At 39.9% G+C, this 23,630-nt stretch overlaps 1 protein-coding gene across 1 annotated transcript in view; it reads left to right on the top strand.

The window, feature by feature from the left end:
* STAG1 (STAG1 cohesin complex component) overlaps positions 1-23,630 on the top strand; it is a 119,661-nt gene that overhangs the window by 86,361 nt on the left and 9,670 nt on the right. Inside the window, exons 16-33 of the mRNA XM_035132395.2 lie at positions 1,709-1,812; positions 5,301-5,393; positions 5,488-5,577; positions 5,862-6,065; positions 6,618-6,688; positions 7,076-7,163; positions 7,913-7,993; positions 9,610-9,702; positions 10,984-11,158; positions 12,597-12,736; positions 13,635-13,736; positions 14,045-14,193; positions 15,321-15,449; positions 17,171-17,376; positions 19,253-19,424; positions 20,054-20,164; positions 22,081-22,195; positions 23,493-23,573. Coding sequence (XP_034988286.1) covers positions 1,709-1,812; positions 5,301-5,393; positions 5,488-5,577; positions 5,862-6,065; positions 6,618-6,688; positions 7,076-7,163; positions 7,913-7,993; positions 9,610-9,702; positions 10,984-11,158; positions 12,597-12,736; positions 13,635-13,736; positions 14,045-14,193; positions 15,321-15,449; positions 17,171-17,376; positions 19,253-19,424; positions 20,054-20,164; positions 22,081-22,195; positions 23,493-23,573 — 2,204 coding nt within the window. The remainder of the gene's footprint in view (positions 1-1,708; positions 1,813-5,300; positions 5,394-5,487; positions 5,578-5,861; positions 6,066-6,617; positions 6,689-7,075; positions 7,164-7,912; positions 7,994-9,609; positions 9,703-10,983; positions 11,159-12,596; positions 12,737-13,634; positions 13,737-14,044; positions 14,194-15,320; positions 15,450-17,170; positions 17,377-19,252; positions 19,425-20,053; positions 20,165-22,080; positions 22,196-23,492; positions 23,574-23,630) is intronic.

The raw sequence follows: 23,630 nt of genomic DNA, 5'->3' as shown, positions 1-23,630 counted from the left end.
AGAGTTCCAGAAAAACATCTACTACTGCTTCATTGACTATGCAAAAGCCTTTGACTGTGTCGACGACAGCAAACTATGGCAAGCTCTTAAAGAAATGGGAGTGCCTGATCACCTCATCTGTCTCCTGAGAAATCTCTATGTGGGACAAGAAGCTACAGTTAGAACTGGATACGGAATAACTGATTGGTTCAAAATTGGGAAAGGAGTACGACAAGGCTGTATATTGTCTCCCTGCTTATTTAACTTATATGCAGAATTCATCATGCAAAAGGCTGGACTGGATGAATCCCAAGCCGGAATTAAGATTGCCGGAAGAAATATCAACAACCTCAGATATGCAGATGACACAACCTTGATGGCAGAAAGTGAGGAGGAATTAAAGAACCTTTTAATGAGGGTGAAAGAGGAGAGCGCAAATATGGTCTGAAGCTCAACATCAAAAAAAAAAAACCCTAAGATCATGGCCACTGGTCCCATCACCTCCTGGCAAATAGAAGGGGAAGAAATGGAGGCAGTGAGAGATTTTACTTTCTTGGGTTCCGTGATCACTGCAGATGGTGACAGCAGTCATGAAATTAAAAGACGCCTGCTTCTTGGGAGAAAAGCAATGACAAACCTAGACAGCATCTTAAAAAGCAGAGACATTACCTTGCCAACAAAGGTCCGTATAGTTAAAGCTATGGTTTTCCCAGTAGAAATGTATGGAAATGAGAGCTGGACCATAAAGAAGGCTGATTGCCGAAGAATTGATGCTTTTGAATTATGGTGCTGGAGGAGACTCTTGAGAGTCCCATGGACTGCATGAAGATCAAACCTATCCATTCTGAAGGAAATCAGCCCTGAGTGCTCCCTGGAAGGACAGATCCTGAAGCTGAGGCTCCAATACTTTGGCCACCTCATGAGAAGAGAAGACTCCCTCGAAAAGACCCTGATGTTGGGAAAGATGGAGGGCACAAGAAGAAGGGGACGACAGAGGACGAGATGGTTGGACAGTGTTCTCGAAGCTACCAACATGACTCTGACCAAACCGCGGGAGGCAGTGCAAGACAGGAGTGCCTGGCGTGCTCTGGTCCATGGGGTCATGAAGAGTCGGACACGACTAAACAACAACAACAACAACAACAGCATATCATTCCTAAATGAGCTTTTCAGGTTTGGTGAGTAGAGAAACTGAATTATGGGAGCTGCCTGCTTCCCTCAAATTCTGTTACTACTTTCAACTTCTAAGTGGAGCCATTTCCCAACCTAATGACCTTCTACAGTGGTGCCTCGACTTACGAACTTAATCCGTTCCCAAGGCACCTTTGTAGGTCGAAAAATTCGTAAGTCGAAAAACGCCATTGGAAACGTGATTTCCCAAAGGAATGCATTGGAAACGGAAAAATTCGTAAGTCGAAGCAACCCTATCCCTATCTAAAACCGCCGCAGTTTCCTTTTGGATGTCGAGACATTCATAAGCGCACGGCCATTACCCCCATTCGTAAGTCGAAAAATTCGGTTGTCGAGTCTTTCGTAAGTCGAGGTACCACTGTATAGGCAATGGAGAGCACCTTTCAGATGAATACCAATGGATTGGAAAAACATCAAAGAGTTAACTAATCAATTGTAAAATGCTCACAATGTTAAACAAAGGTTCTGGGTTGTTGATTCTTTCATAGACTAGTCTGCATTTCATTGGCCCACTTTTAAATTCTTGTTATCTCTTTAGCAATGTCTGATCGGCAGGAAAGTGCACTTATAGAGCTGATGGTATGTACCATTCGACAAGCCGCAGAAGCACATCCTCCAGTGGGCAGGGGAACTGGGAAGAGGGTAAGATATATTATTTTTCACTGAGATCTTTTGTTCAGCCAAGTTATATTTATTTTATCGACATGCAATAGCTCCCCATTAGAGAACCAATAATTCAAAGGCATGTTGAGAAATAGTATTTGAATAAAGACTATTAACACTTAAAATAGTATGTCATTGTCCTTTTACAAGGAAGCTCTTTTGACATGTGAGTTATTAGGATTGATTTCCATTGTCCAAGGACAATTCAGCATGGTTTCTCTTCAGAATTCCCAGGGAGATTAATGACAGGAGAATCCTGGGGGATTTGCTGGAGGCAGCAGTAGAGATGGTTCCATTGACAGAGGTCTTAAACGTACTGCTGCGCCATGTAACCCATAGGCCAATATATTTGTTGGGGGAGGAGTGTATGTGGTCAACTAGGCATTGCAGCACCAATGCACTCCAGTATGGTAGTTTCTTTTTGATTTAAAACAGGTTTCTGTAGCTTATGTCTTTCAATGCCAACACCAGAATCTCTCATATCTTCTGTCATGGTTTCTGATATGCATTCACTGTCCTCCCTAATACTGCAAACTATGTGATGTGTGTGCTATGTAGAAACATAATGTTTGTCCAGCTCATAAGGAGTCTCAGCAACCCTGTTTTTAGTGGTTTCAACTTAGTCTACAACTCACCAGTTCCTAAGCCTACCTGCTGTGGAATAGACTGTGACATGGGGCATCCCCCTTGACTGGAGTGCAGACTGCTCCTTGAAATGTTGTGACATCTTGTGAAGCTCACTTTGCAGGTTTTCTGGGCAGAATCCTTTGATGCTGGTCAGGAATACTCTGATTTGTGTATGCCAGAGTTGCACTCCTCTGGTCTAGAAGAATAGATCCCAGCTTATTGGATGAAGACATAATTTTGCGTTCCACTCTCAAGCATTTGTTGTGAGTGGCAATTTCCTTGAGATTTATTTCAAGGCATTCATTTTCTCCCTGCACTGGGTCACACTGTGGGTGGTAGCACTGCTGGCACATCTCAGAGAGATGACATATTTAAAATTTTGCTCTTTAACTTCTGTGAGGCTGTCTCAAAGGGTAAAACAGACTGGATATTCTGGATCTCTTCATCATATTGGACCGTACTTACAAGTGCTTCCTTTGACAATTAAAAGTGCCCTTGAATGCTGACTTTAAAAAATATATTCGAACCTCTAACACTAAATTATTGCCTTTAAAATAATCCAATTTAACATGTACTAACATTAAGTCAGGGACCCAGGTGGCGCTGTGGGTTAAAGCACAGAGTCTAGGGCTTGCTGATCAGAAGGTCGGCGGTTCGAATCCCTGCGACGGGGTGAGCTCCTGTTGCTCGGTCCCAGCTCCTGCCCACCTAGCAGTTCAAAAGCACATCAAAGTGCAAGTAGATAAATAGGGACCGCTCCGGCGGGAAGGTAAACGGCGTTTCCGTGTGCTGCTCTGGTTCGCCAGAAGCAGCTTTGTCATGCTGGCCACATGACCCGGAAGCTGTCTGCGGACAAACGCCGGCTCCCTCGGCCTATAGAGCGAGATGAGCGCCGCAACCCCAGAGTCGGACACAACTGGACCTGATGGCCAGGGGCGCCTTTACCTTCACCTTTTAACATTAAGTCAACAGGGTTAGGCAAGGGGAGTAGGGTTGGCACAACAATAATGAGACTTCAAGGCACCACATGAATGGTTTGCCATGTTATTGACTAGAAGATGCTAATTACTCTGAAGTAGCAAGCAGCTGGGACCCAGGTGGCGCTGTGGGTTAAACCACAGAGTCTAGGGCTTGCTGATCAGAAGGTTGGCGGTTCGAATCCCTGCGATGGGGTGAGCTCCCGTTGCTCCGTCCCAGCTCCTGCCCACCCAGCAGTTCGAAAGCACATCAAAGTGCAAGTAGATAAATAGGGACCGCTCTGGCGGGAAGGTAAATAGCTTTTCCGCAGGCTACTCTGGTTCGCCAGAAGCGGCTTAGTCATGCTGGCCACATGACCCGTAAGCTGTCTGCGGACAAACGCCGGCTCCCTCGGCCTATAGAGAGAGATGAGCGCCGCTTTAGCAAGCAGCTAGCATCAGGCTTTTTGTCATGCTTTGATGGAGCTGCTTTTTAGATTCATGGGATTTCATGGTGTTCCCATCAGAAGTGTGATTTTTTAAATCTTAGCCATTTTTAAACGTTAGCTATGACAGTATTGGTTCCTCCCAAAATCTTATTATTTCCCCTCTCTTTGGCAGTTGTTGTGCACCTCTCCGCTGTACTTTGTTGCTTTCCTACTCATCCCCTTATTGATATAATAGATGTTAACTTGACAAGAGGGTACTGCAGTCGCTTTGCCTTGCAGTGCAGAAGCTGTGAAACAAAGCTGTCTGCTTTGCAAAGGAGGGCTTGTGAAGGGTGTGAAAGGTGGAAAAGATCCTGTGGCCAGGCAAAGTGAGGAATAAGGTCTTCTGGTAAAGTGCCACCAACAGTTTAGTATTGGGATTCGTTTCATTTTCCAGCCAATTTTGCCTCTCAGCTTTGTAGATTGGCAAGTGACTTGAATGGAGCAGTCAAGCCAAGGTTAGGGAAGATGCCTCCTGCTGGAAGGATCACTCAGGGTCCTCTGAAGACTGACCCTGCTTGTTGTCGGTGATGGTTGGGTCATTTTTCTCTGAAAAATATTCTTCTCATTTGTAGCTTTTCTGGTGTTTGCTTTGTGTCCATTTATGAGTTTAGTGACCTTTTGCTTCCTCTTCCCACCTTTCCTTCTGTCATTCAGACTGCTGTGAGTGTTTATCTCCTTTCTCAAGGTCTTCAGTGCTTTTTCCTTCAGTTCTTTCCCCTCAGACTTTACCCTCCATCTCCCTATCTACTTCTCTTGTGTATGCCTCCATGCTTGTTTTTTTGTCCTCACCATTGCCGATCACTGGTTGAGGAGGGAGAATGTTTAGATCTACCCAGCTGGGTGCAAGGAAATCTGCTATTGGTGACTTGTAGTGCCCAGAGTTTGGCACACCCCACGTATTAGACCAAGGTCACCATTTTGAGTATTTGTGGGAGAATCATCAGCATTGGCCCCAATAGATCTGTGGTACCGTGTTATCTTGTAATGCCTGGCCTAAACATAGCTTCATTTAATGGTTTGTTAGAAGTTAACAGAACATAGTTAAGTGTGTGTATTCTTAAGCTAGTATAGTCCTCAAAACAAGAAACTGAAAGGTGCACTTAAAAGTTACATTGACAAGTGTTGCTGTAATAATTTGCACTGCAGTAGTTGACCTGGCATTATTACAGTGGAGTCAACTTTAAATGCCATTTTAATAACTTAAAAGATTTTTTAACAATTTAGATGGTTGTCACACTAATATAGTGCCTTCCCTGGTCAGCAGGTGCATTTTGTGCCACTTAGATTAAAAGATACTAATTGACAAAGTTCCATTGATGCCTTTTAAAAATGACTTTGAGATGTTGCAGCCAAGAATTGTACTTTGTTTGTAATATACTTCTAATTTTTATAGGTTTTAACAGCAAAAGAAAGAAAAACTCAGATAGATGATCGAAACAAACTAACAGAACACTTCATTATTGCACTTCCCATGCTACTGTCAAAGGTATATTTGCTGAAGTGTTATTTCCTAATGCTAGTTGCATAATTGCTTTTTGTAATCTGGGTATTTATTTTCCTCTACCCCTCTCTGTTACCAGTATTCTGCTGATGCTGAAAAGGTAGCAAACCTTCTTCAAATCCCTCAATTTTTTGACTTGGAAATTTACAGTACAGGAAGAATGGAAAAGGTAATCGTATATCCAAATAACTGTTCTGTTTAACTTTCAGATGCTTGAATATCACTGATTCATATTGAAGTGTTTGAATTAGATAGCTGTCTAATGTCGCTTTTAATGTATGATATATTCTGTGTTCTTCAATACTCTGTTGGAAGCTGCCCATAGTGGTTAAGGCAACCCAAGTGGGGCACAAGTAATTAATTGTTGTTGTCTTGTGGTACTTTGATGTTTAACTAACATATAGGAATTTATAATACTATAATAAATGACCAGATTTCCTCTCTCTTCCACAGCATTTGGATGCCTTGTTGAAACAGATTAAATTCGTTGTAGAAAAGCATGTGGAATCAGATGTTCTTGAAGCCTGCAGCAAAACGTACAGCATTCTGTGCAGTGAAGAATATACCATTCAGAATAGAGTTGACATAGCTCACAGCCAGCTCATTGATGAGTTTGTGGACCGATTCAACCATTCTGTAGAGGATTTACTAAATGAGGTGCATTTGAAATCTCTTAATTATGTACTTTTTTGCTTGTATCCCAGAAAACAAAATGAGAACTAAGTTAAGTATTGGGGTGTAAAAGGCAGAGAGGGCCCAGACACAGAGGTGGGTAGAAAAAAACATGAACATATTTAGTCCAAAGCATTTAACTTTTATATCACTGCCCTTCTGTGATATAAAGATCTATGGGAACTGTATCATTCATGAATCCTTGTACCTGAGATGCAGCAGTGGCAGAGCTGAACATCTCCTGGGAGTTCACAGGGAGGTCTCCCTACTGTAACAGTGAGTTTGAATGGGAAAGGGAATGGGCAGCTTTCATGCTTGGCATGTCTCCCAGCTAAGCCTGAAGTTTGGAATGAGGTTGGAATGAGTAATGGATTCAGGGGTTTGGAACAGGAAAAATGAGTTTCCAAAATGGACAGGATCTCAAATCTAATCTTAGTTTCCATCACTAATTGTAGGTAGGCTATACATGTATGTACCACTGTAAATTAAGCACACTATAAAGTGTTCAGTCCTTGATCCAGGATGTTCTGTTTCCAGGGAGAAGAAGCTGACGATGATGACATATACAATGTTCTCTCCACTTTAAAGAGGTTAACGTCTTTCCACAAGTATGTGCCTTTGACATGTTGTTAGCCAAATCAATTGATGTAGTTACATAGCCAAGTTACACATGATGCACAACATTAGAGAAGATATGAAAAAGTAAAATGTAGAACAAAGGCCGAAAAGTGCTAAAGAAATTAGAAGGTTTCAAGTCATGTGTAGTACTTAAGCACATATGTTGGAAATACTTAATGAAATGTTCAGTGCCTCTGAGCAAGATGGTTCTGAAACATACCCATTCTGAATCAAATCCTTGCTTTAAGGGATGGTGCACGGTTGAGTTACTAATCCACCTAATCATAGCAATGATTTTATTTTAACAGAACAATTTTTGTTATGTTTTTATTTGGTATATTGATTTTTATTTTTTTATTTTTTACTACTACTTTCAGTGCTCACGATCTTACAAAATGGGATTTGTTTAGTAACTGCTACAGGTTACTGAGGACTGGAATTGAACATGGAGCTATGCCAGAACAGGTAATAATGGCAATGTGTGTTTAGTTTCTAAGGAACTTAAATTCCCCCTTATAAAAATAAGTGCAAGAATAAGATTAATTGAGAAATACAATCTCATTTTTTGCAGAAATGTAATTTAAAGAATTCTGAGTTACACAGTACTTCAAAAGGAACCCACAAGCATATAAAATGATTTAGACAAGGCTCCAACATGGAATGTGTCTCCCCTGTCTGTAGCAAGTTTTAACTTTGCATTCTTTAGAAGGGAGCCTGACTCATTATGATTTATATTTTGCACTGCTGATATAGCTATAGGCAGGGTTGTCTTCATCTGTAATAAAGAATTTGTCAATACTTCACAATTAAATGTTTCTCCAACCACCTAATGCTTTCTTGTAATTCTGTGATGCCTCCTTGAGGTCACTTGTGGTGACGTTGATGTTGTGCTCTAGTAATCTTAGCAATGTTCATATTTTCAAACTAAAGCATTTCTAGTTTGGGAATCACCTGGCTGAAACCAGAAGTCAGAATGCTCAATATATGTTTCTGTACTGTCTAAAACTTGATCATTGTTTTAAACTACTGTGAAAGTCTCAGTTTTTCTTTTCTACCTTCAAAGATAAGTAAATGGCCCCTAAAGTATACTAAAATGGGGGGGAGCAACACTTTAAAAGTGGATTATACAATCTGCTGTCCCCCCCCCAAAAAATTATGTTTCAAATTGCATAACTTTGCACTTCTGTCTTCATTTTATGTCCATTTTGTTTCAGATAGTGGTGCAGGCTCTTCAGTGTTCCCATTATTCTATTCTCTGGCAGCTGGTAAAGATTACAGAAGGATCTCCTTCAAAAGTAAGAAATATTTGGATTCCAATCTTTCTGAAGGGGTTGTTACTCATTTGATTCTGCTGTGCTCTCCACTTTGTGTCCTTCCATGTATCATTGCATGGTTAGTTTTGTTTAGTATTTCTACAGCGTAGCAACTCATACAGCTGTGAACATAAGTGAGGTAGATTGAGATTTTTTAAAGGAATTAATTTGAGTCCAGGATTTTCCCTACATATTAAGTGAAATATTAATGCATTTGCACTTGTTTTTGCTAAAAGAGCAGAGTTTCTCAGACTAGCATCTCATCTAGACACTGATAGAAAATGTATCCCAGGCTGAAGCAAAGTTTACATGTGCTACCGTAGTTTACTGTCTTAGCTGGAACAGAAGAACAAGATATACGGTAACTTCTTGAATGTGCTTCAGAAGACATTGTAAACCCTTGTCAATTTGATTTATACATCATTCATAATCTCAGATTCATATATGAAGGCCTTGCAGCTTCGTCACAGACTCACTATAACTACCCTCTGCATATCAAGTTCAGGAACAGTTACCATGGAAAAATCAAGATTACAGTGCAATTTTCTCCTATTACTTCTTCATGTGAATTAAGGCCTGCCTCTAAGGGAATGCTTGATAACCAAATTATCAAGCTACCTCTTTAGTCCTTTATACCATCTGTTACCTTTTGGACACTAAGTGATGCCTGTCCTGTTCTTCCGTGCTTTTTAGTGGTTTTTAAAGAGCCTGTTCAGGGTTGCAGCTCTTATATTCTGACCCTTTCACTTTAAACTTGCTGGCTGTGTTTTAGAACTATATATTATTCTATTGTTTTTATTGATGAAGCACCCTTGAAGCAGAGGATCTTTCTGTTATTTTTGTTTGAGTGCATATGTAAAGATATGAACTTTCCGATCAAGGTTTTAGTCATATCTGTTCAGTGAGCTTTCTAGTCTTCAGCAAAAGTAACATCCATTCTCTGTGTTGTACCTACATTGAGAATGTATGTGATTATGATGGGCTTCATGGATAGTAAAGCTTCCTATTTTTGTAGAGTTAAGGCCAGAATAAATGCATCAACAGTCTCAGAGGAAAAGATTCAGGATTCTCATATTGTGTGTGTGTAGTGTTTCTATTTTGGTTTTTTTACCTCATGGGGAGCAAAGCAGCTTGGGAAGGGGAGCTGATTGAGTAGCCCCATCTGCTGAAACTGGCAATATTCCACAACTTTTTCACTTTAAAGAAACACACACAAAACTCCCAAATATTGTTAGATTATACAAATTATATTTTTCTGTCCCCTCATACTGTATGCCTGTTTACTTGGGCTCTGGTTTTAACAGGTCTCTGTAACTTGCTGTCGTGTTATAATATGATTTTTAAAAAGTGATTCTGAACCACCTTGCAGGCCTTATCTAGGCCAAAAATTACTTTATTTATAAATAGTGCGATTTGGTTTATTTTTCTTTTGTCTTTATGTCTAGTTTTCTTTTGTCTTTTTGTCTGTTTCAGTAGCTGTCTTGATGGACTGGAGCTTTGTTCAGTAATCCTACTATAATCCTTTTTTATGTTGGTCTTGACTAGACAAACTTTGATTAATATGTAAACAATTAATTCCTGTTTAATATTTGCTCCAGGAAGATTTGTTGGTGTTGAGGAAAACAGTGAAATCATTTCTGGCTGTTTGCCAACAGTGTCTATCAAATGTAAACACTCCAGTCAAAGAAGAGGTAAAAGAAATTTCAACAAATTTTCAACATGTCAGACTTAAGTAAATATTTTAAAGCTGTGTTTTACACCATGTTAAAACAACACACACACTCCTTGATTAACATGAATAATAAAGTCACAGACATTTTAAATTTTGCAAAAAGTGTTTTGTTTTTTGCTGACCAAAGTCATTTTTATTTGTTGTGGAGAACTTTCACAGAGGATAAATATAATTAGCCACAGAGTCAAAGATGCTTTCATTTTGTGTGACTAGATTCTGGATGAAAATTACGTGTCTTCATTGCAAAGAGCGTGTTTTTATCATGTCATGCAGCACAAAAATTAGATTTCCTTTATTTTCATCAGAACTTTAAATGTACAGAAGGAATTAATTAAAATTACTTGCAAGTAACCTCGAGAACTAGGTGTCATTTCAGAATTCAGTGGACAATTCATTCCCTTGCCGCTTCCTTCCTTTTACTCCCCAAAGCACTCAAGTTTAATGTAATGTCAAAATCACTCATTGAATTCAAGAGTTCATACTGTACTTTAAAAAAACAACTAAGTGTCCAATCTAGAATAATTCGTGGAAATGTGACAACACCAGACACACATATGTTAATTTGTGGAGGCGGGGAAGGTAAATTATGCCATTCACATCTTGATTGGTTTGGTTTATGAAATCTATGGTCTTACTTTAAGCTGCTCCTGAATGGTGCATAGGCATTGGGATGGAATAGGAATCTCTTTCTAGATATAGATCAGGCATGTCAAACCTGCGGCCCTCCAGATGTTTTGGACTACAATTCCCATCTTCCCCAACCACTGGTCCTGCTAGCTAGGGATCATGGGAGTTGTAGGCCAAAACATCTGGAGGGCCGCAGGTTTGACATGCCTGATATAGATATATATATATATATATATAGACACACACACACACACACACACACACACACACACCCCTCTCTATTTATAGTAGCTATTACACACCTTTTCTTCAGCTGTCTGGAAGGTAATGGCAAGGATTTATTACTCATGCAGCTTTGAACCTTTTCAACATGTACATCCCAGTTATTGCTGAAGAGTAACTTAGAGAGGTCAGTAATAACTTGCTGCTTCATCTAAAGCAGCTTTCCTTAGTTCAATATTGCCCTATATTGGCAGTTCTCCTCTGCAACAGCTGAATTGTGTGATCCATCAAATATTTGTGTTGAAATTTCATGCTTCAGATTGTTCTTTTTGGAATCTGAGCCTTTTTTGATGTCTACAGAGTGATTGACTGCAGTTATTTTGTGTTCCAGGCTTTCATGCTGCTCTGTGATCTCTTGATGATTTTTAGCCACCAGCTGATGAGTGGAGGCAGGGAGGGTCTTCAACCTCTGGTGTTTAATCCAGATTCAGGACTCCAGTCTGAACTCCTTAGCTTTGTAATGGACCATGTCTTCATTGACCAGGATGATGAGAACCAGAGCATGGGTAAATGTTTGTTATCTTGATTTACACTTGCACATAGCTTCAAAAACAACACACCTTACCCATTTATCATGTTTATTTCATTTATGGGCTACAATTTACCCATATTTATCTTTCCTTATCAGTGTTTTTGTCCTCTAAACTCCATTTCTAGGTTACTCTATGGGAGTGTGAAATGTGGTATCATTAGTAATTCATCTGCTTCACAGAGAGGATGAGCATACCATAAATTTGTAAATTAGAGATTGAGAACCTGTGGCTTTCCAGATTATTCCAACTCCCAATAGACCTAAGCAGTATGACCAGTAATCAGGGATGATGGGAGTTGTAGTTCAGCATCATTTGGAAGGCCACAGGTCCACCATCACTGTTGTATATGATACCACTCATTGCACACCAGTGTCTTACAAGTAATATCAGAAGTGATTATATTGCATTGATAGTGTTTTGGTGCATGCAGTCGGAGTATTGCTTAGGAAGGGTATATTTATTTTTAGAGCTTATGATTTATGTGGAAATTGTTCAATTTGGTTGTGTACTTTTTATCTACTTTTTATTTGTTGTTTATGACTGCTTTTATTTGTGTTTATATAAATATTTTATGTTGTAAGCTGCCTTGATCATAGTTTTAACTCTGGAAAGGTGGCAAACAAATAAAATTATGATTAGTAAAAGAAAACAATTTGAGATGTAATAAATTTTCATAGAAATTCAGTTAGCTATCCTTTCTTTAAAAAAAGCTTGATATTCTTGCCACCTTCACATGTAATAATAATCTATGGTTTATCATGATGTGCATAAACTATAGGAAGCCTTGGGCTCACATGCTTTCCCATCACCACTTCCCATGCATTGATGAGGAGGACTTGAAAGCATTTATTTTCAGTTTCATTTAACAACAGTTCATCGTATTATCCAGATCTGGAATTGTGTTCATACTAACCATAGCTAGTTCAAACAAGACAGCTTCAGTAAGTAGGGTTTGAAGTTGGCCTATCTGAAACTGCCCATGGTTAACATTAACCACAATTTGTTGCATCAGACAGCATGACAAACTACAGTTATCTTAAACTGAAAGTAAAAGCTTCTGAAGACCTCCTCCCAGCCACAGGGTAGAGGGAGTGTGTGAGCTAAAGCCTGCTGTTTCTCATGCACATTTCACTAAACCATGCTTTATTATGATGTGCAAATGCAACTACTAGACTACTCAAAATGTCAAATTTGTGGCTTGGTTACAATGAGAAATCAGCTTCCAGAGTTCAAACTCCTACCAATACTCATAATTCATTTTGAGTATTCACCAAATTGCTGTCTGACTGTGATCCCACTTAAACCATCCAGTCATATTTTAGTGAATTGTATTGAGTGCCAGTTGAATTTGTGAAGTAGAGTTCAATGTCAGTTTCAAAGGTAACAAATATTTTACTGCTTTAATGTCTAGAGGGAGATGAAGAGGATGAAGCTAATAAAATTGAAGCTTTACACAAGAGAAGAAACCTTTTGGCTGCCTTTAGCAAACTTATAATTTATGATATTGTAGACATGCATGCAGCAGCTGATATCTTCAAACATTATATGAAGGTATAGTTCCATATTTGTTTCATTTCTCATAACAATAACAGATTTGTGCTGCGAACGGCATTAACTTCCAGCATGTGGTTTTGCCTTGTTTTGAATGATTCTCTTATTGGACAGTGTTAGTACTTTGTTTAGTCTTAATTATCCTTGAATCCTGCATCACAGGGGGGTTGGACTACATGACCCTTGGGGGTCCCTTCCAACTATAATTTTATGGTTCAATGAATCCTGCAAGATTTTTAGTAATAATATGGCTGAAATATATTGGCATATGGGAGTGATTGCTAGCTCTTTGGCCGAAACAATGGCTAACCCTATCTATAGGAAGCTTCCATTCATAGAAATAGAGTGCCACTCATGAAACAGTCCTTCCATGAGCAGAGTTCTTATTCTATGTATGAAAGCTTCTTCCATTGAAGAAGCAAAGAGTGTGAATTCAGCCCTCTGATTGACACCCAATGACACATGTTAGGGCTTCCCCTTCCTCTCCTCCCCCCCTCCCCCACTGCAGCTCATCACAAATCCTTAACTTCACTCTAAAGCATTGTCAACTGAAGGGGAACAGAATACAGTGGTACCTCTGGTTATGAACACTTCGGGTTATGAACACTTCGGGTTACGAACTCTGCTAACCCAGGAGTAGCTGCTCCTGGTTGTGAACTTTGCCCCATGATACGAAAAGAAATTGTGTACTGGAGGAGCGCGCGCAGTGGGAGACCCCATTAGCAAAAGCACACCTCAGGATAAGAATAGTTTCAGTTTAGGAATGGACCTCCGGAACGAATTCAGTTCGTAACCAGAGGTACCACTGTATAGAAAAAGAGTACATAAAATTGAAGATAGTAAAGACTAAATGTTACATGTTACAACTAAAAGAGTGTTTTCTCTCTCTTTCTTTTAGTACTACAATGACTATGGGGATATCATTAAGGAGACATTGAGTAAAACAAGGCAAATTGATAAAATTCAGTGTGCAAAAACCCTCATTCTCAGTTTGCAGCAGGTAAGAATCTTAGGCATCAAGAATTGTAACTTGTGAAACAGTTCTGGATTAAAGTGGAAGCCCCCCCCCCCCAAAAAAAAAACTGCTACATTTCTTGCTGTTGACCATTTCTTTTTACTGCTGTGTTAGACGTAATTAATAGATTTGTTGTCATTCATTCCCAGTGTTGAAACAAATTCATTTAACCATAAATATTTTTTACATGGCAGCTGACACCCATGTATATACTGCAGACAAAAAGAGAATACTGCAGACTTCCATTTGAAACACTTGTGTTTAAAATTTTAACCATTCAATTCTTTATTTAGCTGTTTAACGAGCTTGTTCAAGAGCAAGGTCCTAACTTGGACAGGACATCAGCCCATGTCAGTGGTATTAAGGAGTTGGCCCGAAGGTTTGCTCTTACTTTTGGCCTGGACCAGATCAAGACGAGAGAGGCTGTAGCCACGTTACACAAGTGAGTGGCAAAGGATACATTAAGAGGCACTTAACCTGTGTGAGAGATTTTTAGTGTGGACTCATGTCAGTTTGTCAAATAATAATGGCAATTTGCTGTTCTTTCTATTTATGAATTCAGCATACAGTATATGCTTATGAGAAATATGCTGGTGTTGGAGATAAATTTATGTTTGTATTAGGTTAATATTTTAAAATCCTTGACTGAAGAGCTAGTCTACCTCATCAAGGATGTGGGATGTATAGCAATTCCATCTCCCTCTCTAGACTCTGTCAGATTGGGTGGTAAACTGGAACATTTGACTTCTGGTGCATAAAGTGACAGAAACTGTCTCAGTGGCTCGGAATTCCTTTTATCAGCTTTGACTAAGAGATCAACTGTGGCATTACGTGGACAGATAAATGTCCAAATAACAATTATTCATGCCCTGGTGTCCCACTTAGATTGCAGCAGTGCATTATATATGGGGATGTCTTTGAAAAGAGTCTAGAAACTTCAGCTGATCCAAAACCAGGCAAGATTTATAAATAGGAACTGACCAATATGCCTATGTTACGTCCCTCATTTTTCATATGCACTAGCTGCCAGTATGTTTCCCTATGTATGTCCTATTCAAAGTTTAGGCAATACATTTTAAATCCTAAATGCCTTTGTGGTACAGGGTACCTGAAGGATTGCCTCCTATGTATACCAGACCCTAAAGTCATCTTTAGAGCCCCTTTTCCACATTCCCCTGTAGAATGACGTTTGATGGGGGAGGGGCTACTTGAGGGAGGGCTTTTTCAGGGGTGGTGCCCTGGTTGTGGAATGTCCCCTGTAGAGAGGCTCGCTTGACACCCTCATTATGTTTCTTTTAGTCCCAGGCTTTTAAAATTATTAAGCTCCTTTAGTGCTTTTTAAAAAAGTTTGCTGGTGGTGGTTCAGTTATTTATTGTGGCTATTTCCACTTCCTTGTTTTGTTTTGTTTTTTGAAATATGGCTTTTATGTTGAGCTGTTCACTGCACAGAGAGTATTAGTTATTGGGCAGTTGTTGTTGTTGTTGTTGTTGTTTAATCGTTTAGTCATGTCCGACTCTTCAGTATAGTGTTGCAAATAAATCATTTATGTCCTTTGAATCTTATTACAGAGATGGCATAGAATTTGCTTTTAAGTATCAGAATCAGAAAGGCCAAGAATATCCTCCTCCTAACCTTGCTTTCTTGGAAGTGCTTAGTGAATTTTCTTCTAAACTCCTGCGGCAGGACAAAAAGACAGTGTAAGTACTCTTTTGCTGATTGTCTGTTTATTTTGTTGTTGTTTATTCAGTTTATATACCACCCTTAATCTGAAGATTCCAGGGCAGTGTACAACATTAAAAGCATGATCACAGAAAAATCATAATGCCCCCACCCCCGCTTTTAAAAGGCCATAGATTAATAATTGGATGCCTGGCTAAAGAGAAATGTTAGTGATCTGTATACAGGAAGCTAAGAATTATCTGCTGTTTGAAATTACGTGCAATGACAATTTCTGTAACTGGCTTTGGAATCCACAAGGGTTCAAACTGTTTGGATTCAGGGAACTATGGATTATCTATTCTTAAAACCATGTTCCCATAGCATCCTGTCTTATAATCTGAAGCAATGTAGGCAGGTAATAAAGAAATAATGTACCTCGACTCTAGAAGAGGAGCCTTATCCTCCTGATTGCCTGTCCTCTTTGTGAGGGTTGGGGGAGCTGGCAAGATCTCATGAGTTGGACTGCTTCTACAAGCTAGGTCTTCAGGCTCAAGTCCCTTTAGTTTGTTTGTGTGCTAGCCTGAGGATGCTGAAATTGTATTCTGACTATGCATCATGCTTTAAAAACCGCTGCTTCTCCCTTTATTTTGTATTAATTTTTAGATGATAAATTATTTTCACATAAGTTTTGCAGATTTTTAGTCCTTGTATATATGCTTGGTACATTTGTGAACACAGTGTAAATAATAATATTAAAAGGTAGTTTGGCTTCACAAAAACAATACAGTGGTACCTCGGAAGTCAAACGGAATCCATTCTGGAAGTCCATCCGACTTCCAAAATGTTCAGAAACCAAGGTGCGGCTTCTGATTGGCTGTAGGAAGCTCCCGCAAACCGAAACACTCACTTCTGGGTTTGCGGCATTCGGGAGCCAAAACATTAGACTCGCAAGGCGTTTGCGAACCAAGGTACGACTGTATTGGGAATAAATCTAATCCCTATATAGCAGCTTTGGTTGGAAGAAGACACTGGGCAGTTGACGGGGATATACTGATCTTTAAGTAAATAAATTCCTGCCAACCTAGCAGTTCGAAAGCATGTCAAAATGCAAGTAGATAAATAGGAACCGCTACAGCGGGAAGGTAAACGGCATTTCCATGTGCTGCTCTGGTTTGCCAGAAAGTGGCTTTGTCATGCTGGCCACATGACCTGGAAGCTATACGCCGGCTCCCTCGGCCAATAATGCGAGATGAGCGCGCAACCCCAGAGTCGGTCACGACTGGACCTAATGGTCAGGGGTCCCTTTACCTTTACCTTTAAGTAAATAAATATTATTCTCTTGTATAACCTTGCACAGCCCGAGTTTGCAAATTCTAAATCTGCATATAAATATTGCCAGCTGCAACAACCAGAAAATTCCTGCTGCTCTTGTGGATGGGGAAAAAATGAAACCAAGTAGCTATTTAATATTGTTTTTGTGTGTGCAGTTTTGTTAATACGTTACATGTGCACATGGGAATCCCTATATGTGTCCACCCCACCTAACCCCACCCCCCAAATGCATCAGTTTTTAGCTATTGGCAGAAAACCTTTACCCCCCTACAAACAGTCAGGGTAAATTTCCCTCTGAATGTAGATGACCCTGGTATAATGCAGAACATCTGATGGCTAATTAAGGCAGACGTGATACTGTGATTACAAAAGCTATTTTATTCATATTTTGTTTATTTATCCTCTTGCTGTCTTCTCCTGCCACCAGTCACACTTACCTGGAGAAGTTCCTAACAGAACAGATGATGGAGAGGAGGGAAGATGTATGGCTTCCACTGATTTCCTACAGAAATTCACTAGTTACAGGTGGAGAAGATGATAGGATGTCTGTAAATAGTGGAGGCAGTAGCAGCAAAGCCTCTTCAGTGAGAAATAAGAAAGGCCGACCTCCACTTCACAAGAAAAGAGTTGAGGGTAAGTATGGGTTTGAAGAATGCCTGTTACTTTGTGGACCAGAATTGCACCTGACAAAAAAAGTGAAACTTTCTTTGACTTCATGCTGTTGAAATAGATCTCGGGATATGAGAGTGGCATCTCTTATTGGAACATCATTTGACAGCAAGGGAGTTAAGGGTCAAAATTTAAACAACCCATTATTTAGGCAGAAATAGAAAAAGCAAAAAAAGAAGAAGATACAAACATTTTCAGGCCTTTTCACAGAAGTTAGTCACAGCTTTCCTGGAGATTCTAGTGGCTTTGAATTTCATTAAAAGTCACATTTTTACATTGTATGAGTAAAGTACTTTCATAAGGCTACTTCATATTGTGCATAGGTAGCTTCTAGTATACAGATCTTTGTTTATAAAATTTATTGCCCACTCTTCACCATAGGGTCTCAGGGCATGTTACAACAACATACCCAATTATAAAAACAAGTAATACAGTTCTAAACAAAAAGAGAATAAAATAGATTAAATCAAAGAGATGGATCCTACAAAACCAAGTAATTCAAAAGCCAGGACATAGACGTATCTTCAACGTAAGTCAGAACTCTGTAGGGAGTTTGTGGGAAATTCCACAATTTAGGGGTTGCCACAGAGAAAGCCCTCTTCTGGGCCACTATTTCACTGTACTTGTGCAGGTAGCAGAACTACTGAGAGAACCCTTCTGCTGATCTTAACACTCAAGAAATTTTGCCAGGATTAAGGTGGTCTTTCAGATATTTGCAGTCTTTTGTCCGATCTTTTTGTACTTGAAAGTTTTATTGATATAGAGAGCAAATTGGCAGGCCTCAAAACTATAAAAGCAAACATTGTGGCATATAAATTTTGTTTTCTCTTAGGTAAAATTCCTAGGATGGGGAAATCATCTGTTTAGACTGAGATTAGGCTGGGCGAGACTTCTTGCAAGTTTATCCTGTTTCCCAAATATCTGAGCTTGAGATTTTTGAAAAACTGAATAGATCAAATCTTGTAGGGACCTTGTCTTAGTGTAGCAATAGAGGTAATTGATTAAATGTGTGTACGCATGCTTTTACTGAAGGTATATCAGATTAGTTTGTTTCCACATGCAAGAGGAGGAGGAAGTAAAATCAGTGAGAATGTAGAAAGCTCTGCAGATTTTTAAGAGTAATCCTAAAAGGTCAATATACTGCTTATATCAAGAAGTCAGGCAATTAGTGGATTTGGGGGAATGACACAAAATTCACTTGCCAAGATCACCAGATGCTATACAGTCATACCTCGCCTCGGGTTAAGTACGCTTCAGTTTGAGTACTTTCAGCTTAAGTACTCCGCGGCCCCAGAAGTGTTTACTTCCAGGTTCTGCGGCATGCGCAGAAGCGCTCTATCGGCGCTTCGCACATGTGCGCTATTGCCGCACGGTTTAAGTACCTTTCGGAGTGCGAATGGCACCCCGGAACCAGTTAAGTACTTAACCCGAGGTACCACTGTATTTATATATGAAACAGATTGGTATGAAATATCAAAAAAATTATATCATGCAGAGCAGTTTGCTTAAGGTTTCACAAGCAGTTGGGTAGGAGATTGGGTTTCCTCAGTTATTAATATTTTGTTATTTTGCAGTGTCTATGCAGCTTTTCAAAACCGGTTTATTATGAAAAGGTTATAAACAAAGAACACAACAAAGTAACATAATTAGAATCTAGCATAGTAAGTTTAAGAAACAAAAAACATAAAAACGCTACCAGTCAAAGGAGACAAGCCCTTTGGCTCATGTCTCAGATTAACTAAAGAGATTTATGTACCTGCAGAGGTGGGAGGAACCATGTTGCAAACACCATATTAAAAAAATCCCCTATAATGTGTAATAGTTTATTATCTTTTGTCAGATGAGAATATTGAAGGCTCCTGGCTGAATAGAAATGACAGCATCCAAACCCCAGGTGCTCTACAGACTCCACAACTCACATCAACGGTGCTGAGAGAGAACACTCGGCAAATTGGGGAGCAAATTCAGGAACACGAGTCAGAACCTGGATCTGAGCAGGATTTTTTGCACAAGTATGTACCAATGAAATGCTTCCATTGTAAAAAGAAATTTCTATTTAAAATGCTGCTAGAATGAAAATTCTACCAGAAAAGCTTAATTTAAAAACTTTCATAAAACTAATACAAATGTAGTCTTCCTATTCTTTGCATTTTTGAACTGAAACAAAGCAATTTGGCAAGGGGGAGTTTAGTGCAGAGCTTCCCAGGTAGTTTAAAAATATCACCAAGTTGTGACTGGCAGCACAACTGCCCCTTCCTTCTAAAAGACACAACAAAAGATTTCCAGACCAAAAAAAAAAAAGAACTTGTGATAGACAATGCAATCACATTCCACATGGCAAAAACAACCAGGGTAAAGTATTGCATTTTTCTGAGGCACAAAATATTGTGCTTTGAGTGCTGCACCCTGGAAGGGTGGAACCAGTGTAAAAAAACAAAGGGGGGGGTTATTCTACTTTACTATCATGTTTTTATCATTGCATTCCTCCCAGGAGCTAGGAGTGGGATACATTGTTTTCTTCCCCATGCCCTTTTTACCCACACAAGAACCTAGTGAGGTAGATTAGTTTAAGAGATGGTAACTGGTTCAAGGTAACATATGTCGGGCATCGATCCATTGACTGAATGACCATATTCTTCAGTCCTCAGATGCAGATATCTTGGCTGGGCCAACAGAAATTAGAAGACTTAAGTCGAAAGGACAGGACGGGCATGAACTACATGAAAGGACGAAGTGGTGTAAGGCATGCAGTGTAAGTATTCAGATCCCAGTGCTGAAATAAGTTAGATATACAGGTGAAACTCGGAAAATTAGAATATCGTCGAAAAGTGCATTTATTTCAGTAATGCAACTTTTTTATTTTTCACAAATGCTTTCTTTTGGAAATTCCACAGTAATAAAATAAATAGTTACAATAATGCAAAAATAAAGAAAATAAACATTGCTATTACATTTCATTAATTACATTCCATTTATAATTGACCCTCCTAACGACAAATAATTACAATTACAACAAATAAAGGCTTGACGTATCTTGCTTTGCATGTCATGCATCTATCTCATATATTGGTTTCACCTTTTAAGTTGTGTTACCGAAATAAATGCACTTTTCGACGATATTCTAATTTTCCGAGTTTCACCTTTACACTAATAATTCAGTGATTTGTAAACAAAATTTGGTTAGTTGTATTAGTAGCCACTTGGCTTCAAGCAACTCTAGAAAGATATACAGCGCACACAAACAAAGCTATGATGGGGAATAAGGCTTGCCACAGTAGGCATAGTAACTGACATTTGGATTGGTAAGCACAGTTGAGCACTACTACTGTACTATGTACTTGTGTAACAGTGATGGTAGTCTGTTCTGCTGGTTAAAAGTTGCATTAATGTGACTTGTTGCAGGCCCTAGTTCATGTCATAGGTTGGCTTATCTTGGGATGTCTGCATGTGATTGGTGCTGGAGTACCTAAATTATGGAGCTGAAATGGTGTCCAAGCTTCTGTATTCTGCTGAACAGAATTAAAGTACATTAAAAACATCAAGAGCATACCTAAAGGCTTAACCACAGTGGCCAATTGTGTTGAGCAAGTGCTTTAGCAAATATCTGCATCTCGGTGGTAAAAAGGTTTTCTTTTTTATTATTTAAACATCGAGATGAGGCATTTGCACTTATGCATCCATTGAGTCTCATAATTTTGCAGACCATGAAAGACATTTATGAGAAGTTGGGTGGGTGTTCTTTCTTGTGGAAATCAAACATAGGTCCATATGTTCATGGATAACAATGTGGTAAATGGGAACTGATTTAGTTCCTTGTGGAGAGGAAGAGCAAGAGCAGTAACAAGCTTCCCTATCTTATGCTTAAGGGAGGGGTGGTATCTGATGGGGGACATGTGCTCTTTCTGGGGTAGTTTGTCCATCTTTGGTCCCCACCCTGTTCTCAGCTCTCACCTGTGACTCCTAGAAGCTGTCAGGCTGTCAGGAACAGCTTTGACTGGCCAGCTAAGCCAGGTGAGGGTAACCTATGGGTCTCAAACCCTTGGTGAGTTAGGGACTCCCCTGTGTGTAAATATAGGCTCCAGCAGATTGAGTGGACAAGACCAATAGTGGATCCAGTGGTCAAGAAGGCAGTTTCTGCACATGCTATAGGGGGAAGTGAGGGGCAGATGGGGCTTGTCAAGATGTGAAAGTAGCCTATGTAGGAGAAGGAAGACTGATCCTAAATCTCTGCTGCCTTGTGGGATATCCTTGGGAGAAGACAAGGCTAAGGGGTAAGCCCTACAGAAATCCAGAGTGGAGTCCCCAAAACAGCTGGATGGTGCCTTATAATCCTCCTTCTGGCAACTCCTGTAGCCAAACTAGTGCCAAACATAAGTATTTCTCTGCTTTCCTTTGGACAGCATCAGCGAGACAGAGAAGGTAGTATTGTCATTGGGGCAGCCGATGAGCTCCTTAACACACTGCCTAGGCTTGTGCCCCAGGGAGGTCACTTTATTTCTGCCAACACAGTGGTTTCACTTCAGCCCCAGAGCCGCACCCCATTGTCTCTTGATACAGACAGATGCCAACAGTATCTTATGCTTTAGTCAGTATCTGCCCAGTAAGACTAACAATTATATGTTTGATCTCATTACCAACATATTCATATTCTTTTTTTCTCCCAACAAGGCGGGGCCTAATGGAGGATGATGCTGAGCCCATCTTTGAAGATGTAATGATGTCTTCACGAGGCCAGTTAGAGGACATGAATGAAGAATTTGAAGACACCATGGTCATTGATCTGGTCAGTAAAGATTTTAATATTTGATGTTTTGGTGTGTTCCTTTATACTTTGTTGAAAGCCACCCAGTGTGACTCAGGTACAAGAATTTGCTGCTGCTGCTAATCACATAGGAGTAATAGGAAATAAAGATAGTACTTTACTCTTTTCTCATTGGAGCACTAGTATACCTCCTCTGAGCTGGCTGTCATGGTTTTGAGATGAGATCGTTCAGGGGGCTTGCATGTCCAGACTTGCCTTGGGGGTTCACAATCTGGTTCTCTCTCTCTCTCTCTCTCTGTGTGTGTGTGTGTGTGTGTTTGTGCTTTATTGGTTTGCTCTGTCATTTTTCATATTTTATTGCTTGGTTCCCCCCCCCCATAGTAGGTTGATTCTCACTTGGCCAAAGGCAAACTGATACTAGGGGCGGGGGGTGGGCAGAGAGAAAAATACAAAGCAACTTTCTTTGGTGTGACATTTCCTGCTTTCAAGCATTAGGATGAAGGAACGTAATCTCACTTAGAAGTGCCAGAAACACCTTTCAAGTAAGATCAATGGTCCCTTATTTTCCCTCTCTGTAGCAACAGCAATATTAAGATACATAAAGCATAGCTGCCAAGTTATCCCTTTTTTAAAGGGATTTTCCCTTATGCTGAATAGGCTTCCTCGCGAGAAAAGGGAAAACTTGGCAGCTATGACATAAGACATGTAATGCTGTAATAATGATGATGATGATGATGATGTGCAGGATACAGGAACTTGTACCTCAAAACTGGTCTTCCAGTGACACCAATGGGCTCTCCTCCCCCCTCGCCCAGTCTCCTATCCTGAGCTAACTCTCACTTTCATATTCAGGGATCTCTTGTTGTTGGATAGGTGTTGCCCCTTAAATGGCAACAAAAATTGCCATTTGCACCACTCACTGTTCAGATTGCTCCAATTCACATTACAGTGGTGCCTCGCTTAACGAATGCCCTGCTTAACTAAATTTCCGCTTAACGAACGGATTCTTCGAGCCGTGGTTGCCTCGCTAGACGAATGCGTTTTATGAAAAATTCATCTAGCGAATCGCGGTTTCCCATAGGAATGCATTGAAATTCAATTAATGCGTTCCTATGGGCAAAAAAAAATTCAAAAAAAATTCAATGCATTCCTATGGGATTCGCTAGACGAATTTTTCGCTATAAGAAAAGACCCATGGAACGAATTAATTTCGTCTAGCGAGGCACCACTGTATTAGCTCCAGGAATAGACAAAAAGTCCTTCCTAACATTTGCTGTCTCCTGCTGCCTCTGACAATGACAAAAGATTTCTTTTCCAGCCCCCTTCAAGAAACAGACGAGAACGAGCTGAATTGAGGCCAGATTTCTTTGACTCTGCAGCTATCATTGAAGATGATTCGGTAAGATTTCACAAGGTATTGTTTGCCATTTGGAGCTGCAAAGGATTCTCCTGTGCT

This window comes from Zootoca vivipara, chromosome 5 (assembly GCF_963506605.1).
Source record: "Zootoca vivipara chromosome 5, rZooViv1.1, whole genome shotgun sequence".
Lineage (NCBI taxonomy): Eukaryota > Metazoa > Chordata > Lepidosauria > Squamata > Lacertidae > Zootoca > Zootoca vivipara.
Note: the sequence above shows the minus strand (reverse complement) of the source record. Positions and strands in the feature narration are given on the sequence as shown.